The 23,611-nt window shown below is 48.8% G+C and overlaps 1 protein-coding gene across 4 annotated transcripts in view; it reads left to right on the top strand.

The window, feature by feature from the left end:
• The window catches only part of LOC144120607 (monocarboxylate transporter 12-like), a 39,976-nt gene extending 17,726 nt beyond the window's left edge, over positions 1–22,250 (top strand). For 3 of the 4 annotated variants that reach the window (XM_077653185.1, XM_077653186.1, XM_077653183.1), the window contains exons 2-8: positions 1,082–1,270; positions 5,815–5,955; positions 13,591–13,952; positions 15,711–16,365; positions 17,350–17,722; positions 18,047–21,188; positions 21,409–22,250. In XM_077653185.1, the coding sequence (XP_077509311.1) occupies positions 1,087–1,270; positions 5,815–5,955; positions 13,591–13,952; positions 15,711–16,365; positions 17,350–17,492 (1,485 nt within the window). In that variant the 5' untranslated portion in view covers positions 1,082–1,086 and the 3' untranslated portion in view covers positions 17,493–17,722; positions 18,047–21,188; positions 21,409–22,250. Of the gene's footprint in view, positions 1–1,081; positions 1,271–5,814; positions 5,956–13,590; positions 13,953–15,710; positions 16,366–17,349; positions 17,723–18,046 lie in introns of all 4 variants that reach the window. The other variant, XM_077653184.1, reaches the window with a different exon arrangement.
• Positions 22,251–23,611: the final 1,361 nt, after the last annotated feature.

The raw sequence follows: 23,611 nt of genomic DNA, 5'->3' as shown, positions 1-23,611 counted from the left end.
TTGGGGTTAGTTCATCAACTCTGCGCAAGTAACTTGACTCGCAATGTCTGAGAGCTCCGCAGCGTCTGCGGCTCTTGCCCCGTGACATCACGCCGCGCGTGGCGCAAGCGCGTGCGGACGCATTTCAGCCCGCCCTTTGTATTTGTCTGTACCCAGCACAGCACGCGAACGCTGCTCTGCAGGCCCCGCTTTGTTTTCACAGCGATCAGTACTAAATTTCGATGAAGGCGAAATTCTAGAGGCCCGTGTACTGTGCGATATCAGTGCACGTTAAAGAACCCCAGGTGGTCGAAATTTCCGGAGCCCTTCACTAAGGCGTCCCTCACAGCCTGAGTCGCTTTGGGACGTTAAACTCTCATAAATCATAAATCAAATCAGTACTAAAAAGTTCCGCAATGCGATTCGTACAATTCCGCGTGTGAATCGTACGAAATTCTGGCGACGGCCGAAGTTCTGGCAGCTGGCGACGAGACCCGCAGGTGGACCGACGCGGACGCTTTCGTGCATACCATGCCCAGAAATTCTGGACAAAAGCACTTTTCAACGGGGAAGGGGGTGGGGCAGGGGGGGGGGGTATGAATGCAGTCTTTTTTTCATATATTGCAAGATTTAACTACAACAGTCAATATGTCCGCAGATCTTCCCTCGACAAGCTTGCATTTTTTTTCCTCTTAACGTTTTTGCTACCGTCCGAAGCGTTCCCCATTGGTCTTCTAAGGCAGTCTTAACTACTCGATGCGACCGATGAAAAACCTTTAAATTAAATACCTTGCTACGTATCGGAAGAATGGACCTTCAGTTTTTCCGTAACAGTACCTTACAGTATTCCAGTATTCAAAATTTTTGTCCAAGAATGCTGGGCTTGAGCGACCGCTCATTAAGCCTACCCGTTGCCACAGTGACATGCGAAATTGTCCTCGATTCTCAGTGGAACTCAGTGTGTTATGACATCACCACCTACCTATATCTACACTGCACTTCACTGTTTCTTTCCCTTTGCTTTTCGCCCAGTGTGGAGTGACAGGCAAGGGCCGGCACCTTCGCCTTTCCTCTCACCGAATTCTTCTCTCCCTCTCTGCAGGAAGCATGGGGCCCGACTCGGCGCTCGGCTGGCTGGTGGTGGCGGCCAGCGCCTGGGTGGACCTGTGGTGTGCGGTGCTGCCCGCCAGCAGCGGCGTCATCTTCGTGGCCATCGTCGCCGCATTGGGAGTCAGCTACGGCCAGGCGGCCTGGCCGCTCAGCCTCATCAACACACTGTACCAGCTCACCGGTGGGTCTCCCTATAACGACACTGTCTCTATTCAGTCATTCCAGCTCCTATAGGTGGCGCGGCGGCTGTACGACTTGGCGGACGAGGCGGTGATGGTGCCGATGCCATAGCGTGCGTCTCTATAGAATCAAAGCGGCTTCTTGACGTTGTGGCATCTCTTGGTGATATTTTTAGAGTCTAGTTAAGTAGCAGTAAATTATTCTTGGTTGTTAATAAGATCCTCTGCTTAAGTTTGGCTGCATTACAGGCTCGAAATGAATTTTTATCGGTATGATCATGGAATCGCCAGTTTGTAAGTGCCGCAAAAACTCCGTTGAAACTTGCAAACTCAGCTTAGTAAAGTGCGACAAACACTTTGAACTGTGATTTTTTGCGCGTTCACTTTCTTGTTCTTTCGGCTCTTACCTGAAAGCGGAAAGAAACTACTTTAATGATCCAGACAGTCTGACGCTATATTTGGTGCCTACACGAGCGCGGCCCTTACCCGCATAAATGCGCTATGTGTATTTATTGCGCGCTGATCTTATAAGGATGGAATTGAAAAGAAAATCAGCATTTGGTAACACTAGCCATGGCCCGCGGCGTAATCTGACTGAACTTACCAATTACGGCAGAGATCAGAATCAACCTTTTAATGTTGGTCTGCATCAAACAAGCCAGAAAGATCAAAATTCTTGAGCCTACAATTTAGACTCGTGATTGGCTGCTTGTTTAGGTAAACTAATATGTTTTACCATTGGTCTACATTTTCTCACGAAGAAATTTTGTTCGGTGCTCCGTAATGTGGGTGGAGCTTTACTGCAGATTTAATTGTGTCCTACTACAGTCCGTCTGCAGCGTGCGTTGATCAAATATATATGCGCCAATAGAAAAGGCATTATAACTGTTGTTTGAAGCGGCAGCCAAGGCGTCATTCGAGTAATAAAGTTGAAATTAGCGCTAAAAATGTGTTTTCGACTAGAGCGGGAAACGCTGTGATCGAGTGAGCAGACGACAGTTTCCAAGAAGCGTTTGCGGTTATTCATCCGCACTGCGCATCATATTCGAGAAATGAACGTATAATTGTGAAGTTCTTGCCATTCATATCGCTATTTAGCAATCACGTTGTGGCCCGAAAGCCCTGTTTAATCTAGACCAGAATGGACTGAAGCTTGATGAAAAATCTTTGTTTTCTGCAAACGTCCGCCTTAAAACATAGTCAATACACTTCATATCGGCTCAGTGCATAAGCACTACACTGCTTTCATGCAGCTGTAATACTCTACGTTGGTCGCATGAACAAAGCACCGAAGAGGAATGTATTACGACAAGGTGTCGGGGCGTCAACAGAGTACGCCGCTGAGACGGGTCATTGGGCTGAAACTCGTTACCAACCTGCAGAATGCACTTAATCACTGCTTTTTGAACTCTGTACGTGTTGGCAGAAACAACATGTTTGCTGTTTGGAATGTTCGCACATCGTAGAATAACAGATTACGCTCATTTTTGACGCGTATCTTACGCTGCAAACCACTGCGATTGCACGCACCGCGCAGAGCGATCACCGGCTCGCCGCTTCAGGAACAGGCCGTGTGGCGCCGCCACCTTCGCTGGAACGACCGAATTAACCACGCCCCTATTGGATCATAGTGCAGAGTTCTCAAATACGCTACCCTCAGAGTCCTGTCGTTCGGCCCGATGGTCCTGATGATTTCAGCCCTTGTTGCTTAAGACCGCCTGTCCTTCCCCGTTTTTAGAGCGCAGCTCTCAAAGTGACACTGAGAACAATCTCAATTTTTTTTGTTGGCAAAATGCGATATTTTGGCGTTTCGTGGCTTTGTTGTTTGCTTATCCGGCCGCGAAAGGTACATTTATTGCTAAGATATTTGTATATAAATTTGCATAAGTTTTTTACGCAGCTCTGATTCAAACTCGGCACTTACTGATGATGTAATGCCCGAAAATTGACGTAAACGCGTACTCTGTGGTTGCTGGCAGAAGGTGTGGTTTAGCAGCAGCCGAAATGACAGTTACCTCCGGCCGGACGTTGAAGGCATCTGACAGCCGTCGCCATCGTCTGTTCGTTTACATTTACACCAACGTTGCGATGGAGCCCGTTCTCGATCCCGACAGCACACGGGCGCCTTATTGTTTTTCCTCCATAAAAACGCAGACGCCGCGGTCGAGTACCCGGGTTCGAACCCGACCGCGGCGGCTGCGTTTTTGTGGAGGAAAAACGCTAAGGCGCCCGTGTGCTGTGCGATGTCAGTGCACGTTAAAGATCCCCAGGTGGTCGAAATTATTCCGGAGCCCTCCACTGCGGCACCTCTTTCTTCCTTTCTTCTTTCACTCCCTCCTTTATCCCTTCCATTACGGCGCGGTTCAGGTGTCCAACGATATATGAGACAGATACTGCGCCATTTCCTTTCCCCAAAAACCAAGTATATATTATTATTATATCACGACAACAAAGTTAACCTGCACTTGGGCGACCTCAGCCCAACAGAGCGTGCGTTGCATTTTAGGGCTGAGGCGGCTGGACTGGCTGGATGTCAACAATGTCCGAGCGCCGAGGAGTCGGCAGTGTCGGCAGCAAGCCAAGCTAGCAATGCGGCAGCAGTGGTGCAGTGTTACACCACACGGCTATATTGTACACCACATTACCAGAAAATGCTACTGCCCTGCTGTGGATCGACACGGCTGTTAGGACAACCTGCGACGTCACATTGCCCGATCTTTTTCTGTGCAGCAGCATCATTCTGCGTTGCTAGTACGGCGCTGGATTGTCATTTAAGAGGAGACCGATGACGCAGTACTTACGCGTACGTTGGCTGTGAACGCCGCACACGGAGGCACGAAGTAGCGCGCATTACTCCAACGTAGGATAAATTGCGGTAAACGCCAGCAAAAAAAAAAGCGTCGCAGGTGTGTGCCAAGGCATGAACATTGTTCTAGAGGAGAACTTGCAGTTCCTCCGCTGCTCTGTACTTGTAAATCGAGCCACCTCAAAATCGAAACGACGCGGACACGCGAAGCGCATGTATCCGCGAAGCACCAAAGCATACCGAGACTGTGCTGGCCACCCGTGGCCCCGCCAAGTACAGGTGTTTTTTAGGATTAATAATAATAATTCGTTTTTGGGGAAAGTAAATGGCGCAGTATCTGTCTCATATATCGTTGGACACCTGAACCGCGCCCTAAGAGAAGGGATAAAGGAGGGAGTGAATGAAGAAAGGAAGAAAGAGGTGCCTTAGTGGAGGGCTCCGGAATAATTTCGACCACCTGGGGGTCTGTAACGTGCACTGACATCGCACAGCACACGGGCGCCTTAGCGTTTTGCCTCCATAAAAACGCAGCCGCCGCGGTCGGGTTCAAACCCGGAACTCCTTCCAACATTCATGTTGTCTTCTTTCCGTCTTCCGTGTGGGATAAAAGTGCACTAGTTAGCGGTTTCAAAAAGGAAATTCGATATTCAAACGCTTAAAAAGTTTCCATCCGGTCAGTGCCGTGTGGTTCCGATATATAAGGTGTCCCCCGTAACTTGACCTAACGATTCTAAATGCCATCAAAACTGCCACCAGCAGCAGCGTCCATTGTCATCAGCCCGGTGGAATTCATTGCAGGACCAAGGCCATGATATCCAAATAGTCATGCCCTTGTATTGGCCTCGGTCACCGCATGCCTAGAAATCTGCTATACGGTCGTCAGCCTTCCCGGCTCTCACCCGCCCACACAACGTTTTTATTGCCCTAAAATCCACATACGTTATTTAGAAATATACCGGTGCATTTTAGAAGGACGCAAATCAAGGAATGTTCTTCGCCGCTTGATAAACAGGAACATCCTTTATATCATGGCGGTTGAGTGTTCGCTTTTGGGTTATCAGGTTCGTTCTTTCTATACGACGAAAATTAGCGCCTCAAAAAAAAAAAAAACGCAATCCCTGGCAAGTGGACTAATAGAACGCACCCGTCCACTCACCCTTGTTTGTGGTTGTGCTTGGCGCTAATTTCGGTCATTTGGAATCAAATATATTCATTGCCGCGCATGACGATAGCTCAAGGCATTATATGAACGAGAGTCTAGGTCACTTATAATAGGATACCGCTTGTATAACAAGCACTGCCTGGTGCGCACGGAAGCGACGTGCCGCCACATTGCACATTTGAGCAATGGAACCGAGTCACAGATGGAAAGAGCATCCGGGAAAACCGGGTGCTCTTTGTAGCTGCGTTTTGGTAAATGATGGCCTGAACAGGAACAGCTTGGTGTAGCAGAATGCTGTTACATTAAGAGGCGTAATGGTACCAATGTAGAGTGAATTCTGTGTACTTTCTACGCATCTTCAGCTGTGGTACCAAGCTGACGCCAGCGTTAGAGTGGTTTGTGCGTGCGTAAGCATATTTGCTCAATTTTTGAAAACAAAATTTCCGTTCAACGCTGGTGTCCACATTCGCAGCTGCTTTCACCATGCCACTCCCGTGCGGCGCCACTGGGCACGTGGAGCGCAGATCCCGGCATGCACCTGGCATCACTTGACACAACAAAGCACTGCTCTCCCGCAGGTCCCGTGACCGGCGTGCTCATCGTCAAGGGCCACGTCCGCATCCTGTCCGTGCTGGGCGTGCTCCTGACGGTCGCTGCCTCGCTCTTCTGCTTCGTCCGGTTCGACTTCATCGGCCTGCTGGTCTTCTTGCCGCTGGCGGGTGAGCTGTCCTGGAGCGCCGACGCGAACTTTTGGTCCGCGCAATGTGCTTGATTTTGTGATATTGATACGGGGTGGCAAGCCAAGGGACAGGACGACGTGATGACAGGTGAAATATGATTTTAATGGCTGCGGGCCTGGCGCGAGCGCTCTGCCCGGTTAGTGGAAGGAAGGAAGGAAGGCCTCAGACGTTGCTGGCACATACCCACTACGGGGGAGTGGCCAAGACACAGGCGGTTAATTACTGGATACAGGAAAGTTTTGACGGGAAAAGCAGTGGGAATAGTATGTAGTCTGATAGATTGGAAGAGGGAAGGAAAGGGGTCCAGTTAACTTGGAGATCGAAGACAGGACAATTGCTTAATGTGAATAATAGTACACAATGCCTGTAATGTTGCAATGTCGTCCTGACTGAGAGCGGGAAAAAGAAACTAGAATGGGAGTCGCTGCGTTTCTTGAAGAAAATTTTGCACAGCAGAGCGCACACTCCTGTCGCTTCGTCCAAGCAAAGAAGCGCCAATGGAAAGAACAACCGCGGAAGACACAGGCAAGCCCAGTTGATGAAATGGAATTTGCAAAAGACGCTTCCTCAAATGAGAAAAGCGGCGGCAGAACAGCAGGAAGTGATCTATTGTCTCAGGTTCGGCACAAAAAGGGCACAGTGGGTAAGCTGCCAGGCCAGATCTGTGAAGGTAGAAATTTAGAAGGGGAACCCGGCAACGCAAGCGCGTGAAAGAGACCTCTAGTCTGCGTGAGCGCCAGTCCTTGCTACTCCAAGGATGCAGAAGATGCTGATATTCGGGAGATGATGTAAGAGCCGAGGCAGCAAATTCCTGAAATATTGTGTAGCTGCGAAACCTCACCGCAGCTGTATATGCACACGATGGCAGGACAGCAACAATTGGGCCGCTGAGAGAGGCTCTTGCTAAGGAATCTGCAACCTCATTTAAGTGAAAGCCCATGTGACCTGGTACCCAAAGCAACCTTACCGAATTTAGATGGAGCGGAATCAGGAACTTAAAGAGGCGTAATGGCCGAGAGTCAGTGGGTGAGGATAAGGAAGAGCAAATGGACAGAGAGTCTGTCAATACCACGACCAGGGAAACGGTAGATTCTAATTTTCGTAAGGCTAAGATTACTGCTAATAATTCAGCCAGAAAAATTGGAGTGAAGTCAGGAAGACGGAGAGAAAAAGACCAATCCAGTGAAGGTGAAAAAATTCCCACACCTGCCTTTTCGCGATCCTGCGAGGCATCGGTAGCAATAAGAACATGAGAGGGAAAGGACCTTAGGTGGTCCTGCAATTGACCCTGAAGAAGCGGGAAGGGCTGCAGCTTTGCATTCGATGGAAAAATGTCATCGAATTCGATCTGGACAGATGAGGAGTTGTTATATATTTGGCGGACATCTGTGAAATGAATATTTATGCGATCAAGGAGGGACTGCACGTAACATATCTGCGGGGTATGAAATCGAGACCAGGCAGCACTAAAAAAGGCGGAAGGTTGACTAAGAAATAGTATACTGGAAGCGTGAAGAGGTGAGTCGCACAGTTTTAAAAATGTTTGAACTGTTAAAAGGCGAAACCTAGCTGATAACGAAGGCATTCGCGTCTCAAGGTGCAGAACAGCATTGGCGACATATTTTGGAAGCCCCAGACAAAGGCGCAACGCCTCACGCTCCAAAAGCACAAGAGGGCGAAGTTTATAGGCAGGAGCTCCTGAGAATAAAACACACCCGAACTCTAAAATTGGGCGGACGTACATTTTATAAATCATCAGAAGCGTATGCCTTCTCATGCCTGACCTAGCACTACAAAGCCTGCGCAGGATGCCAATGGCCCGAACTCCTTTTGCAGAAACTTGCTCAATGTGTGGCCGCCAGGAGAGAGTAGAGTCGTATATTACACCGAGATACTTCACCGTCTGAACTTGAGGTATTATGTTATTTCTATAGACCAGGCAGATATTTACAGGAACAGAAACTGGAAATACTAACAATGCGCATTTCTTCACATTAAGGGACAGATGAATTGTTCCTAGCCAGTTGTCAAGAACATTGAGGTAATTTTGCAGGGTTCGATAAAGAGTGTGAATGTCACCTGCTGATGCAAAAAATGCAATATCTTCGGCGTACACATAAGTTTTCACATTTTGAATGCATGGAATTGAGCTTAGAAAAATGTTAAAAAGAACAGGTGAGAGAACTGATCCTTGCGGAACACCTCTTGTCTGTGAAAATCTCCTTGAGGAAAAACCATTTTGGCAGCAGTAAAATTCACTATTTTTCAAAAAAACAGCAATCCAAGCTACAAAATAGCTTGAGAAGTTCAGTTCCTGTAATCTTAGTACTAGAGTCGAGTGCTCCACGCTGTCGTATGCTTTACTGACATCCAAGGTGACAAGCGCAGCAAACTTTTTTCTATTGCGAGCTAATTTAATACGACTCTCAAGGTCAGTATGAGCACACCAAATTGAACAACCCGGCCTGAAACCAATTTGACATGGATTCAATACAGCATTTTCTGAAATGAATGACATGACACAGCTGAGAAGGACCCTTTCCACCAATTTCACTAGGTTCGATGTTAACGAAATAGGGCGTATATTGTCTAAAGTTAAGCCCTCCCCTTGCTTTTTAAGCAGTGGAACTATTTCAGCAAGACGCCACTCATGCGGTATCCAAGGACCTTTAATAGAATGGTTAATTAGAGCCAACAGGTCTGCAGGAGATTCATTGAACAAAATTTTGATCATAGATGAAGTGACCTTATCGGGGCCAGGAGCCGCTGGGGATAAGCGCAGAACAATTTGCGACAGCTCGGGCATAGAGACCTCAGTGAAATCACTTGAGGTGCATGTGAATATAGTAGGAGAAGGTAAATCAGATGTAAAGCGAAGCTCTAGGCCACACGCAATATCCTCTAAGGCCTTTGCGATGTCAGCAGGAGACTGAACGAGAGATTCAATGTTGGCAGCCGGAGGAATCACCTTGTTACGCCTCATGAAATTAAACAAAGCTCGTTTACTTCGTGATTGGGAAAGGAAATCATAATGATTTGTATTATACTCCTTCTTTGCACGGGCGACAGTGCGCTTAAATGTTGCTGCAACATACTTATAATCCAGCCAATTTTTTGGGCATTGATTGATGAGAAGTTTCTTCTAAGCTGCTTCCGTCGTCTATATGCACGCGTGCACTCAGCATGCCACCAATTGTTCGCGATTGCACCCTTTGTTCTCTTAAACAAAAATTCAGACTTTTGCCTTGCATGGTCCAGTACTGAACATAGATGTGCAGCCTTGCTTTCGGCACTTCTCTGAGCGCGAGTGTCTGAAGTGATTTGGAGGGCTGATTTTAGCGTGTCTTTAAAGCAATTGTAATTTATTAACGTGCGCTGATGTCGCTCAGGAAGAGTTAATTTACATGCAAGCTTGAAACTAATCGGTAGATGATCACTGTTTGTTGCACAGTCAACAGGCGCCCAAGACATAACAGAGACTCCTGGGGAGGAAAAAGTTAAATCCAAGGCAGAGCGGCATTGACTGCGAACAAACGTAGGCAATCCGGAATTGTTGCAGATCAAGTTGTTGCCAGAAGCCCAATCAAATAGTCTGGAACCAAAGCTGTCTGTTTTAAACCCCCAAGTCACATGGTGCGAATTGAAGTCGCCAAGTAATAGAACCTGAGATCGGCTACTAGACATGAGTGAGTCAAGGGGCCGAGTGTCACGTACACCAGACGGGAAATATGCACTAGCTACCGTAAAGGGCTGTTGACCTGGGACACCGAGGTCAACCGCAAGGATTTCACATTCATTGTCCGCATATTGAAAAGAAATACATGCCCTGTGGCAAAACTTTGTAGATATGAGCACTAACAACCCTCCCCCTCGTGAGGACCGGTCAAGCCGGAACGGATGGTAATCCTTGAGATGATAATTGAAATTTTAAGTTAGCCATGCTTCCTGTAAAGCAACTAAATCTGGTAGAAGCTGATTGCATAGGCAATTTAAATCTGTTGAAGCTGAGAATATAGATCGACAATTCCACTGGAGTACACTTAAGAACCCTATGTTGGCGGAAGTGCCGCAGCCGCGACTGCCTTTTCTAGAATCCTGGTCTTAGCGTTTTGACTTGCGTTACTTTTTTTTGTCTTTGACTGGGGGAAAGATGGACCTGCAATATTCAGAGGAGACCCACTTCGATTCTGGGCGCGGAGATCAGACTCCATATCCATACAATCCATAGAGGATGCGTCCATAACGCTATTCGAAGGAGAGGCCTGAGAGGTCTTTTGTTGCTCACATTGTTTTTGGCCCTGTGGAGCGGAATCGATTACTACAAAAGGAGGGGTAGCTTCCGAAGCCAAAGAAGACAAGAGCGGAGCGGTGGACGCCTGCAGAAGATTGGTCATCTGAGCAGCTATGACCTGCGAAATGCACGTGGACACGGTTTCCATAATGCGATCCATTGCATTTGCCACAGCTTTCTCAACTGCCGCTGTAATAGCCTGGGACCAACTAGAATCCATTATGGGTGGGCATTTGGCGGCCACACTAGAGTAGGCTGAGGCTCTCTCCTTGACTGCGGCAAAAGCCTCTCTCTCCGCGTGCATCTGCGCTTGTCTATAAGCTCGAGCACCTGAACTTCTTGTGCTCGTGCAGGACAGTCAGGCTAATCAGCAGGGTGAGCACCGCTACACAAACAACATTTCTCTTGCTGTTCAGGACATTCCTCTCTGCAATGACGTTCCCCACAGGTACAGCAGCGTAAGGCCGATTTGCAGGCTTTGCCGCTGTGGCCAAATCGCCAGCAGTTTTGACACTGAATGGGCCGAGAGTTAAAGGCATCTACTCGAAAAACCAATGGCCACACCTTAATCTCTGACGGGCAAAATATTCCTGCAAATGTGGCAATGACGGACTCCGTAGGAATGTTTACTCCGTCAACCATCCTGCTGCATCGATGGACAGCAATCACTCCCGCAGGTGAGAGGTTCTCAAGCGTTTCCGCAAGGCTCAATCGAGAGTCGACCCCTCGGACCAAACCCTTGGAACATGCTAGATGAGGCGGAATGAATGTGCTCACCGGATGGCTGGCGAAGGTCGTACAGTTTAGAAGATCTTCAATACAGTCTTTATCCGGCGACATGCACAAAATACCACCCCTGCCGAACTGCCGGACATCGGTAATGTGCATAAAGTGCTTCGATGTTGACTGAAGGGCCGCCTGCACTGCCTCTGGGTTGTTCAGTCGGATAGCGCCTCCATCGGAAGGCACTAATGCGACTGGAATGCTTGAAACACCGCTGCGGAAAAAGAGATCAATTGGGAGCTGGTCCTTAGGAAGAGATGCCGACCAAGGGGAAAACCCCTGGCCAGGAGAAGAAGTAGACATTAAGCTCTCGTCCCGCACCCAATCACCCCAGAACAGGAGCAAACAGGCACAGACAAAAAGAAGGAGAAATTGAGCAAGCTAACGCAACACCGCCAGGTACTTAGCCACTGCCCCGCAGCCTGGGTAGTGAGCCACGTCAACAGAACAGCCAGAACAGAACCCCATCGGCGAGAGCGCGCCACTAAACGCTTCTTCTTCGTCTTCGTAACATTACCGAGAGCCTGGCCAATCCCCCACCGTGGGTATGCGCCATCGCTTCTGAGACAACAGCAACAACCCGGAGCCACCGAGCGATCGTCCCGATCGATTACTTGAATTCTGAATAGTGAGGTGGCGGTAAGCATGGCAATAAAGGATAGAAGAATACGAAAAGCTTGCCATAGAGAATAAGATGATCTGATCACGGAGGTTCGGGTTCGATTGCCCACAGCCGAAGGCCAAGGTTTATGGACGTGCCCGACAGCTTGGGCGGGGGTGCCGTCTTGGTTTTTATGATCGTCGGGCCAATAAGCATCCGGTCACAGCGCGTCTGCTTCTGGTCGTAGTGTCTTGTGGTCGGGGCTGGGGACGGGGGGGGGGGGGGGGGAAGCGGCTGGTCCGTTCTGGTCAAGTCGAGCTGGCGTTGAGCTGGGCGGCGGAGTCCAGATACCCTCGACTGATGACAAAGGCGGGCAGAAGGCGTCGATTCTCCAGGGACCAGGATGATGATATTACACCGCACCTCACACCACATGATACTGAGTAGCAAGCCAAGGAACAGGATGACATAATAAATAAAATATGATTTTAATGGCTGCGGGCTTAGCGAAAGCGCTCTGTACCTCTCCACAGCCTGCTTCTTCGTCTTCGTCTTCGCACCAGTACTAATAAGTCTCTGTAGACTTAGTGATCCTGATGTCGAAGTCGTGCTCAGCTGACTTTGGAGGCCCAGTAGAAGGAAAAGGAAATGTCTTACAAAGGCTAGATGACTGACGTCATTCTGCCTCATTTTTGCTTTCTTCGGGTAGAGAAAGGCACCGTCACGAATGTACTACGTGGTACTCGGTCTGCTTATTTTGCGACATACAGTACTTGACCGACATAGCAGATCGGGAAGTAAAGGGCTTCTTCGTCTTTGGCAGAACAATTTGCAGCACACGGCCGTAGGACCGCAGTTAGTTTTCTGGAAATATATGTCATATTAACAAGAACAATCGAAGAGAATGCAAGTAATTCTACTGTGCAGTGCTGAAGACCGGAAACACTGCATAAGTATTTGGGCTGTCTTTGCAACTCACATGTTACGCGTATGTAACACGACTTTCTAGCTTGCCAGTGGGGAAGAGCGTCGCTGAAAGCCAACGTCAACATAATGTGCAAAGTGCAGCAGTGGTCAGTCTGTAATCATTTGCATGTTGACGAAAATTTGGCTCTATTTATTTAAACGAACATAAATGGATCACAAGTTCGGCGGCCGGTCAATGAGAGGCGTTTTTTTATATTAGTAATACTGCTTTGTCAGCAGGACATTCTTGGCTCTCTGACGGCTGCAAGAACTACAAAAGGCAGTATTTGCCATGTCCCTTGGGCTTGTGCGCCCTGCCTGGGGACCACATGACTACTGCTACGCACGTGCAGAGTAGGAAAGGTGGACGTGCACTAGCTAAGGCGGCCGGAACGCAAAGAATGCTCAGCGCGAGCGCTGTCCAACCTTAATATAGTTACTACTACCTCAGAACGTCCGCATCAGGACAGGAGGCATTGGCCAGGAGAGGTCGCGGCGCTGAGTGTATGTGAAGAGATGCAGTTGTTTGTCCTCGTGTCCCAAAGGTAAAACAGGCAAAAGACAAGTTTCAGGGCCAGTTTAACAGCCAGCGACATTATAGGTGAACCGAAGGGGCTGCCACATAAAAGTTTATGTTCTTGCAAGGTTATGATCATTCATCGCAAGAGGCATACATGACCCGATGCCATACGACCCAATCCAGAGAGTGCCGCCTCATCAGCATCAGCCTCGGGCGCACACGAGCTGTATTTCCTGGTGTGACGATCGCTTTCGGTTCAGTAAAAGTTGCGCTGAAGATACAGGAATCAAGGATCCAGGTATTGTCTCTACTCCCCCTCTTCCCCCTACCTTCCTTTAAAGCTGAACTGTCTAGAGCACGTCGGACGTCTAACTTAAGCCTAAAGTGATCAACTTCATAATTTTTTCTTGCGCAGCGGTGCGTGACGAGGCGTTCCCTTTGCTTACCGTGCAGGCATCGGCCAGGGCCTGTGCACGCCCGTGAACTCGGTGCTGGTGAACCAGTACTTCGAGCGCCATCTGTCGCGGGCAAGCGGCCTCAGCCTGGCGGGAGCCACGCTGGCCGCATTCCTCTTCCCGCCCGCCGTGACGCTGCTGCTGGAGGCGTACGGACTGCGCGGAGCGCTGCTGCTCATCGGCGGACTCACGATGCACGCGCTGGCCACCGTGGTGCTGCTGCGGCCCGCGCCCTGGACTGTGGGCGACGCGGCGCTGAGACCGCGGCCCCGACCGCGCAGGCAGCTAGACGCAGGCACGCCACACGTCGGCAGCCCCGACGAGCAGGAGTTCCTCAACGCGGCTGTCAGGATGAGCAAGGTCAGCCTCTCTCTCTCTCTCTTTTGCACCCTGCCAAGAAACTTGCTATAGTGTAGGAACACACAAAGTGAACAAGGTAGGCTTAGCCTCAGGGTGCTTGCCATCGTTTAGACAAGAGGTCCTGTGACTCCTGTCTTCGTCTGGGCAAAGCATTTATCATTGCCTGGGTTTAAACAGGGCCCTCACTTCGAGGAGGAGGGCCCGGTGACGGGAGGAGGGCGTGTAATGCGAAAGGTACGTGGTAGAATGGGGAGCGTGCATCTGCACACTCCCCACTTCACACCCGCCTCCCCTCACTGGGCCCTCCTCTTCGGAGTGAGGGCCCTATTTAAACCCAGGCAATGAACGCTTTGCCCAGACGAAGACAGGACCTCTTGTCGAAACGTTGTCAAGCACCCTGAGGATTTCACTTTGTGTGTATCAGGAAACCATCTACTTGCCCTCTCTTTACCGTGGAGTCCAAGTGTAGAAAAGTGCAAATGGACGTGAAATGTTATTTCGTCTGTGCTGCATGGCAGTTAACATCTTCGTGTTCATTGGCGTCATGTTGTTCACGGTAGTGGCACAGAGGAGCCGTCGTGGAAGATTCAGGGTTGTGCAGGGTCAGTCACGGCGCTAATAGCTAGCGCCCCCTGCTGCGGTTTCCATCGCAGCAAATAAGGAAAAAAATGCCACTACATCCTATTCCACGAAGGGCTCATCGCAAGAGAGGCGAGAGTAAGAGAGAGTAGAGAGAAAAAAATGGAAAGGAGACTTGAGCTCCGCCTCAAGGGTGTGACGCGAAGCGTAATGGGTTAATTAATGCCCATTTGTGCGGAATTGGTAGTTCTCGACTTCAGGCTCGTAGATCCCTGGGGGTCATCATACTTCTCCTGGCGCAGTGGTTCAGCGGTTAAGCGATGCGCCACTGCCCTGCGATGGCAGATGCTGCCACCGGTGAGGCTTATGCGACCCATGTTGCTATTCCCGAGCGACCAATCATCAATTTAACTAATATCTGCCACTGTGGTCAGTTTGTTCACAATCCGGTGGGCAGGTTGTGATGACGCCACAATGTCAGGTGACCTAGGTGGCCTACCTGGTTGCTTCTTGAGGATTTTTCGCTCGCAACGCCGATGACGTCGACGCCGGATTTTGTGCAAAACGGGAGCCTAACGCTATGGCGTTAAAAACTGAAAGATATTTTACCTTCCGCCGCGGTGCAAAAGTGACAGCGATAATTGCTCATCATCATCAGGCTTCTTGCTCCCTTGTCCCCCCATATCATTTCTAGGCAGGGGCACGCATGAGCCAGATATTCCCATGTCACGGGACACACATGTGGCGTTCTTGAGAATGCCTGCACTTGAGTCCACTTGGCCCTTTGTTCCAACTCAGTTGAGTAACATTCTAATGCCACCGCAGAAGAAAACTGGATGCTGGCACCAACTGAGGTAGTTGGCGCCAATTAAAATGGCGTCTTGAAAACGTCTATGTAACAGGGGTTCGCGGGATCAGCTGATCTCATAAACGTACACACATAAACATCGAAATGGCACGGCACAAGGCACGACACGAAAGCAGTATTTTGTCGTCCCATTTTCGTGTCTCTGTGCATGTTCATGCGTTCAGCTGGTCCCATCAGAGAACACTAGAGTTTCGTGCTACTACGCTTCATGCCGACGACGCCCTTCCTTATGAGAAAGTCCTTCGTACAGCCACTGCCGCAAAGCTCAACTAGTTGTCGTTGTGCAGCAACAGTGTCCCGTTCCACTGCAGGTCAACTCCGTGGCCATGGACGCTTCGGCCGCCGACCTGGCCTTCGTGGCCTACCAGCAGGCAGAAGAGCGCAGCGAGCCTCCCGAGGAAGAGGTGGTCATCTACGAGATGCAGCGGCGCAACCAGAGTCCCGTGTACCAGCCCACGGTGCTGACGCTGCCGCGCACCTTCACCCTGTCGTCGCGGGCCACGTGGACGTCGTTCCTGAGGAAGCCCTTCTACTACCTGCTGGCAGCCCACTGGGTCTGCTCCAGCTACGCCAACTTCTGCCTCCTCCTCACGCTGGTGGATGTGGCCCGGGACGACGGCGCCTCGTCCCTTGCGGCCGCCTTCCTGCTGTCGGCCTACTCCGTGGGAGACGTGTTGGGCAGGCTCTTCTCGGGGTGGCTCTCGGACAAGCGTGTCCTGAGCCGCGCGGGCATCATGGCCCTGAGCTGCGTCATGCTGGCCGCTCTCCTGCTGGTGCTGCCCCACCTGTCGGGCTACATGGCGCTACTCGCCGCTTCCATCATGGCAGGCTGGTGCGTGGGCAGCTGCGCAGTCCTCTTTTCGGTGATGCTGGCGTCCGTGGCCGGCTTGGAGAACCTGCCCATCGCTGTGGGCTTCACCACGTTCCTCATGGGCTTCGCGACACTGGCGAGGCCGGGTCTCATTAGTGAGTACCTCTTCTTAAGCATGAAAAGCTTTCAGCTGCCATTCTTGGCAAATTGAGGCAAACATCATCCGGCGAACCTTACTCCGAACATGACGCCAAACATGACAACGAATTTACGGCAGTGGATGGTGAGGTACCCAGAGCAACGAGAAACGAGGCGGTCGACATCTACACCATGCGTAAAGGCATCCCTAGGTGCGGCTGTGAAGTCTGTTGTTTCGGTCGAACAAGACCAATAGTAGTACTCTTGCCTGGGCTATTTGGTTTATAGCGATGTATTTTGAATAGAGCGATAAAGTGTACAAGGACGCAGAAGGCACATAAAACGTCAGCACTGGTGCCACTTACAATTGAATTTCTTTCTTTGCGCAGACATTATGCACCTTACATGGATTACAACTAAGACCATTAACTAACATAAATTATCTAATAAACTTGTTATATACCATTTTAGAGGACAAGGTTATACTGGGAAATTTATGGCTGTTGACAGGGAAGGTGGGCCCTGTTTTTAAATTTTCGGTGAAATCAGCAACGTGGTTCGAAATATCGAACGTTAAAAGTAAGCACTTGCAAGCTTGTTGAGTTGGCTTTCTCCCATTACCTAATTGTAAAATGGCGTCGCTGCTCTTGATATCGTCGCCGAAGTCAGATTATCTTCTTCTACGTCATAAAACACACCAACTACGCCTGTGTTATGATGCATAAGAAGTCCGAGAGACGCCAGGAGAGAGAGCCCCCCCACACACACACGCACGCGCGCGCGCAAAGACACATTCTGTTTCTTACCCACGTACCCGGACACAGAAAGGTGAGAGAACGCTCCTGGCATCCCCGTGCGTACATCTTTCCCAGATCCTCTGTAATTACGGCATGCATGCTTCCTATGGCATTTCAAAAGACCTTTCCTCTGCCACGCGGTTATCTCGTGCCGCAGTTGTATCGCATATGCAGCTTCGTTCCCTTTCTTTTTTCTTTTTTCAGCATTATTCCGCGACACCTTGGGCAGCTACGACGGCCTCTACATCACCCATGGCGTCGCCTACGCAGTCCTGTTCGTTGCCTACGTGGCGCACAGCTTGTACCGGGGATCGCTCAAGTGCAAGTCACTTCGCGAGGGCTGCTGAAGAACGGCGCCCAAAACCGGGATGCAAAAAGGCCTCGACAAACCGTGAACCGTCGCTGCAGCTCATTGTGTGCACACTCTTCGCGCCTCATTTGCCATACTCGTTCTTGGTATAACCGCATTTAGCGAAGACGCTTTGTGGACTGCCAGACTGCCGCAAACATTTCGTTGCGCTCTTCCTATATGCATATACCTGGTGCGGTGAGAATGCGGTGGACCGGTGGTGTTTTAGTGGTTAATAATTGGTTTTTTGGGGAAAGGAAATGGCGCAGTATCTGTCTCATATATCGTTGGACACCTGAACCGCGCCGTAAGGGAAGGGATAAAGGAGGGAGTGAAAGAAGAAAGGAAGAAGAGGTGCCGTAGTGGAGGGCTCCGGAATAATTTCGACCACCTGGGGATCTTTAACGTGCACTGACATCGCACAGCACACGGGCGCCTTAGCGTTTTTCCTCCATAAAAACGCAGCCGCCGCGGTCGGGTTCGAACCCGGGAACTCCGGATCAGTAGTCGAGCGCCCTAACCACTGAGCCACCGCGGCGGGTACTGTTTTAGTGGTTGAAAGATGAAGCAGTTAACACTGCAGTGTGCCGGCTGAGTTCATCTTCGTGAACCAATGGTGACGAGGGATAGCACTGTTACGTGCAGTACGTAAGCAACTCGAGCCTGGCATGTGCACAGCCTTCCCGAAGCTGCATGGAACGCGAACCCGCTCGCTTCATTTAACAATTTTTTTTTGCGTTTAGGTGAGTTTTGCTGGAAACAGCGGCACAAGCAGTGCGCGCCTACGATGTGTCGACGTTGCATTTTCAGCGATGATTCGCACTTATTTGTAAGCCTGTATTGCATGACAGCCTTTTGGGACGTTCGCTGTAGGATTCTACTGGCGATAATTTATGACGACTTGCTTTTTACCTCCGTTCTGCACGGCGACCATCTAATTTAGCCTCGTCGCCTCTACGTGGCAGGCGAACTGGGCTGGTTGGAATTCATTTAAACTACGCAGCACTCCGGCGAGATTGGACAGAAGAATGACACAGTGCCAATGAACACCGACTCTCCTAATTCACCAGTTTTTTACAGGTAATGACGGGCTGCGCAGAGGACGGCGACAATTTCTCCAGAATGCGCGTAATGAATCTTTGCCTCGCTCCCGACTCGAGAGACGCCCGTTTACGATTTCGGTTCGCCGTTTATCTCAGATAGTGTGACGCGGGGCCCGTTTTACGAGCCCGCGTTGGCGAGCAACCCTCGGCCCACCGGGCGTTAGTTTTCGCGGCTGTCCTTGGTGCGGTTACGACAGCGGCTCGGGACCTGTGAACTGCGTGACTTGACGGTGGGTAACCGACGCACCAACTTCTTCTGGCGTAATGCGATCTCTCTGTTCTAGTGCACGGACTGACAGTTTTAAAGCATTCTGTTTGCACGGGCGCGTTGCCCAAACAAAAAGTAACTTTCATATGTGTAGAACTGACGTGCCTGAGGCAGTCTCGAGCACATGGCAGATTCCAGTCTCATGGCCCAAAAGTCCCAAAAATCAACTCTTAGGACGTGTTTGATTATGTGATAAATTACGACGTTAGTTCTCAAGTGCCTCTACCTTAAGGGGATTTCATCTTCTCTTATGCAGTCGCTCCTCGCGTTTGTTGGTTTGAGATGTGTTTGCCTGCCTCATGGTTCTGGTACGGGCTTAATATCTGCTGATTGCTTTGCTGTTTTAGCGTACTCTTTATTGTACGCCGTTAGCGATTCTCGTTGTTAGCTCGGATTTTATGTGCGCGGTGGAAGGCCTGAATGAAGTGAGAAATGCTCTTGCTGCAGCCATATTTTATCTGAAACAGATGATGGAAAGAAAGCAGCAGATTTGCAGAAGCCAACGTAGAAAGCAAGAACTTGTGTAATCAGGTTATGCCGCAGCTGCCATTGGAACTTTCTGCGCCACTTTGCGCGACAATATATATGTGCACCACGTTTACGCGAGGAAGTTTGGATCGGATCCAAGAATCGCGCAGCAACAACTCCAGTCTACTGTTGACACGATATAAGAGTTGCTCCTCGCTCGCGAAATGAGCTTTCTTCCGTTTTTTGGAAAGCTTTACATTTCTCTCAGTAGTGAGGGTTTTGCAGCGATTGAACCGTAAGGTATACTTCACTGTGCTTTGCTCGATGAGTCTTTTTTTTTTCCTGATGTCTGAACAAGGTTGAAAAGAAAATTTTGCGCAGTATTATTTTAAATTCTTTCCGCACTTCGCTGATGAACACCAGCTCAGGTTCCTCAGCGCTGAAAGGGAACATGCAAATGGTGGACGCATGCTGGCGCGTTATAGCCGTACACCGTTCTATCTGGTGCCCACACGTTGCGAAGGGCACGGTCGCGACGTCATCATCATCGTCATAATCATCATCATCATTATCGTCATTACACGCGTATTGCAGCGAGGGTGTAGTGGCGAAGGGGCAGGCGGCACATTCAGTAGGCGTGCACAAGTGCGGCGAACTGGGCTCGTTGCCTGCTTACATTATGTCTTTAACATGTTTGCCTTACTATACGACCAGAGCTACACTGCGCTACTTCTGACAGTAGGGAATGAGAGTGGTGGTTTTGATGATGGAACCTGACATTCATTATGGATAAGCATATCACCGAAATCTGTGGCTTTAAACAACCCTGGCGTGTGCTGATTCACAGGATTTCTGCGTCGATAAGGATGCGATAACGGTATACGCACTCATGCACAGTCCAATGTAGGTTTTGTGCGAGGGACGGAGCTAAGAGAAACAGCTACTACAGCAGAACCAGGAAGAATATCAAAAGTACTTAATCCGCTTGTTGCTTCATTGTGACATCTGTTTATGCTTTAAATATGTGATATTCAGTTATTTTGATAAATATGTGCAGCTAAACGGATGCCGGACGCACCTCTGATGGTCCCATCTTAAGGGAAGGTTTGATTAGCATGTGCTAAGCCTGCAAATACACGCTTGATATAATGTTCCCCGTTATCACATACGTTTATAACAATTTATGGCATGTATCTTCAGGTCACGCCGGTAGCCTGAATAAACTCAATAACATGCTGACAGAAACCCGTCAAACGACTATAGCCAAGTTTTAGCATTTACTGTTTTGAGCAAACTAATAAAAATAAGTTCACATCAAACCTCTTAGCTTTGCAACGAATATAGCCTACGCCTTGATTTCTAGCAAGCCGTAGGTAAGAACCGTGTACTGAAAAGCTCTCGTGGCTGAGAAAGAAATTATGGTATACAAATTTGTAAAATACGGAGAACTAATATAGATAAAGATGGACTTTTGATTCGTGCTTGGTTTTAATCTTATCTTACGCACCGGACACGGATTGTAGATGTCAACAGCAAAATGTTCCCTGTCCTATACCTGTTTGTCCCGCGCTTACACAGGACAGTAATCTCGATGCGCTGCTGTTTCTGCTATATATTTAATGACACACTATTTAGCTGGAAATACGTAATAGCGTATGTTATTGATACAACCGATTTCACTTTAGGCACAACTGCAGGTGAGATAGAGAAAAAAGGGAATAGACAATTAGGGACTTCATATGTTTGAGAAAACATGAATTCTCTAGAATAAATAATGAAAAGGAAGAAAGCCATTCCGTATAGACTAAAAGAAAATTAATCACGGGAACCAAGCTTATCCTTAGGCACGGAGACAGTAATAATAATTGGTTTTTAGGGAAAGGAAATGGCGCAGTATCTGTCTCATATATCGTTGGACACCTGAACCGCGCCGTAAGGGAAGGGATAAGGGAGGGAGTGAAAGAAAGGAAGAAAGGGGTGCCGTAGTGGAGGGCTCCGGAATAATTTTGACCACCTGGGGATCTTTAACGTGCACTGACATCGCACAGCAAACGGGCGCTTTAGCGTTTTTCCAGTAAGTACTTATACATTTCGTGAAAAGTCCTCGGAGGCTTATTCTGCTGAAAATCCGACGCGGAATAGGCCTGCTGATTGTCATCAGTCCAAAATGATGTTTATGTTGCTGCGAGAGAAACGAATTTTGTTTGTCAAGATGAAGACTTTTGTAAATCGCTTATGTGTACCTATTTTCAGCACGGCGCATCTGTATGGCTCACAACAGGGTTTTAAAATTCGCCAAAGCTTGGCGCTTGCTGCCAAAGAAAGTCACTCTACATGTCTAATATGTGCCATATTGTTTGCTTACCTGGGAGCTGTGCGCTAAATATTATATTCGCTCTGTATTCTGGCTGCACGCATAGAAACTGTTTTTTGGCGTAAGCCACATTTAACAAATATAGATATCACAGTATCTCTCGCAGATCTGCAGGGGGACTCTAACGTCTAGCGTAAGCGTCACAAAGTGGACAGTCGTTTGCGCTTCACAAAGTAGAAAGTCCCAAAACAACGTGCGTCTGTTACACCAAATTGTTACTTTACGCCGTGCCTGTGTTGTTGAATAAATAATATATTAAAGAAATGAACCTCGGCTACTTGTTAAATGTAGAAATGAGGTTATTTTGTGACTCCAAATCGGCGCTCAGATGAGCGTCGTAATATATTTTTATTGCGCATATTTTTGTATTTTTGTGTGTGTGTATTTATGTATATGTAAAATACGCGAGTGTGTGTATGCACCTTTTTAGTTTCCTAACTGAGTCTGCACTACCAGATTTTCCTGTCTGGTGTCGAACCTGTGTGTACAGCTTTTAGCCCCGAATGCTCCTTTCACAAAAAGGGAATAAAACCTCGAATTTTGAAAAGTAGTCCTGTCCAGTTTTATTGTCTTTGTTTTTTTCTTCTGCATCTTGCTGCAGGCCTTATATGGACTGTGTTTCTTTTCATGGCGAGAGCCATTTATGGGAGCCCACCCTGAGTAATCGTGTAACTGAAGCCACTCGCAGTTGTAGTTGTAGCTGTTCTTCTTCGGCTTGGCTTGGTATTGTGTCGGTCTGCTTGGGTGCCAAGGCAAGCCAAGGCAAGTCAAGGCAACGCAAGAGGGAGAGAAAACAGTGACAAAAATAGGGAGAGGAATTGGAGAAGGCTGTCGTCGAGGGGAAAATGAAAAGGAAAAATTTTCTGGCTAGATAAAGATACGGCTTACATACAACGTCGCTAAGGCGCCCGTGTGCTGTGCGATGCCAGTGCACGTTAAAGATCCCCTGGTGGTCGAAATTATTCCGGAGCCCTCCACTACGGGCCTATTTGTTCCTCTCTTCTTTCACTCCCTCCTTTATCCCTTCCCTCACGGCGCGGTTCAGGTGTCCAACGATATATGAGACATATACTGCACCATTTCCTTTCCACCAAAAACCAATTATTATTATTATTATTATTACATACAACGTGAAAATTTGAGAATTGGTTGTTTTGAGGGAATGAAGCGGCACAGAAATTGTCTCACATCTCGGCGGACACTTGAACCGCGCCGTAAAGGAAGGGACAAATGAGGGAGTGAAAGAAGGAAGGAAGAAAGAGGTGCCGCAGTGGAGGGCTCCGGAATAATTTCGACCACCTGGGGATCTTTAACGTGCTCTGACATCGCACAGCACACGGGCGCCTTAGCGTTCCGCCTATATCGAAACGCAGCCGCCGCGGTCGGGTTCGAACCCGGACTTTTGGCGAAGATAAAGTGTACAACGTAACGCCTATCGTATTTATAGCCGTTTTACTTGGGCACCAGACAAAGGCAGGGAAAATCAAGAGCCAAGCCAAGAGTGAGAGAAGGACGAAGAATAGAAACTAGAAGAGGAGGAAGACGAAGAAGAGAAAGCGAGAAAATGGAGGGACGCCGTCGGGGAGAGAGAAATGGAATGAAGTAGCGAAGGATGAAGAAATAGGGGAAGGAAATGTATGGATACGACGGCTTTTGCAAAATGTTTTATCCAAGCCATAGCGTAAGCTAGCCAGTTTTTAAAATCATCTCTTGTCGAGAATGTGCATGCTTTAATGCTGCACCTGTTTTTTTTTATGAATTAATGTGTTTCTAAAGCGCACTGTTGCGGGAAAGTTGAAGGCATCACTAACCTTTCCGATTGGTCAAAGCGAATTAAACCGCTGACTGTGTTCGTCGGTTACTGTGTGACGCATGGTGCTAAGTTTTACAAAAAACAAGGACAC

Source organism: Amblyomma americanum, chromosome 2 (genome assembly GCF_052857255.1).
Source record: "Amblyomma americanum isolate KBUSLIRL-KWMA chromosome 2, ASM5285725v1, whole genome shotgun sequence".
Classification (NCBI taxonomy): Eukaryota; Metazoa; Arthropoda; class Arachnida; order Ixodida; family Ixodidae; genus Amblyomma; species Amblyomma americanum.
The sequence above is the reverse complement of the archived record's forward strand: the minus strand, read 5'-3'. Positions and strand labels throughout refer to the sequence as shown.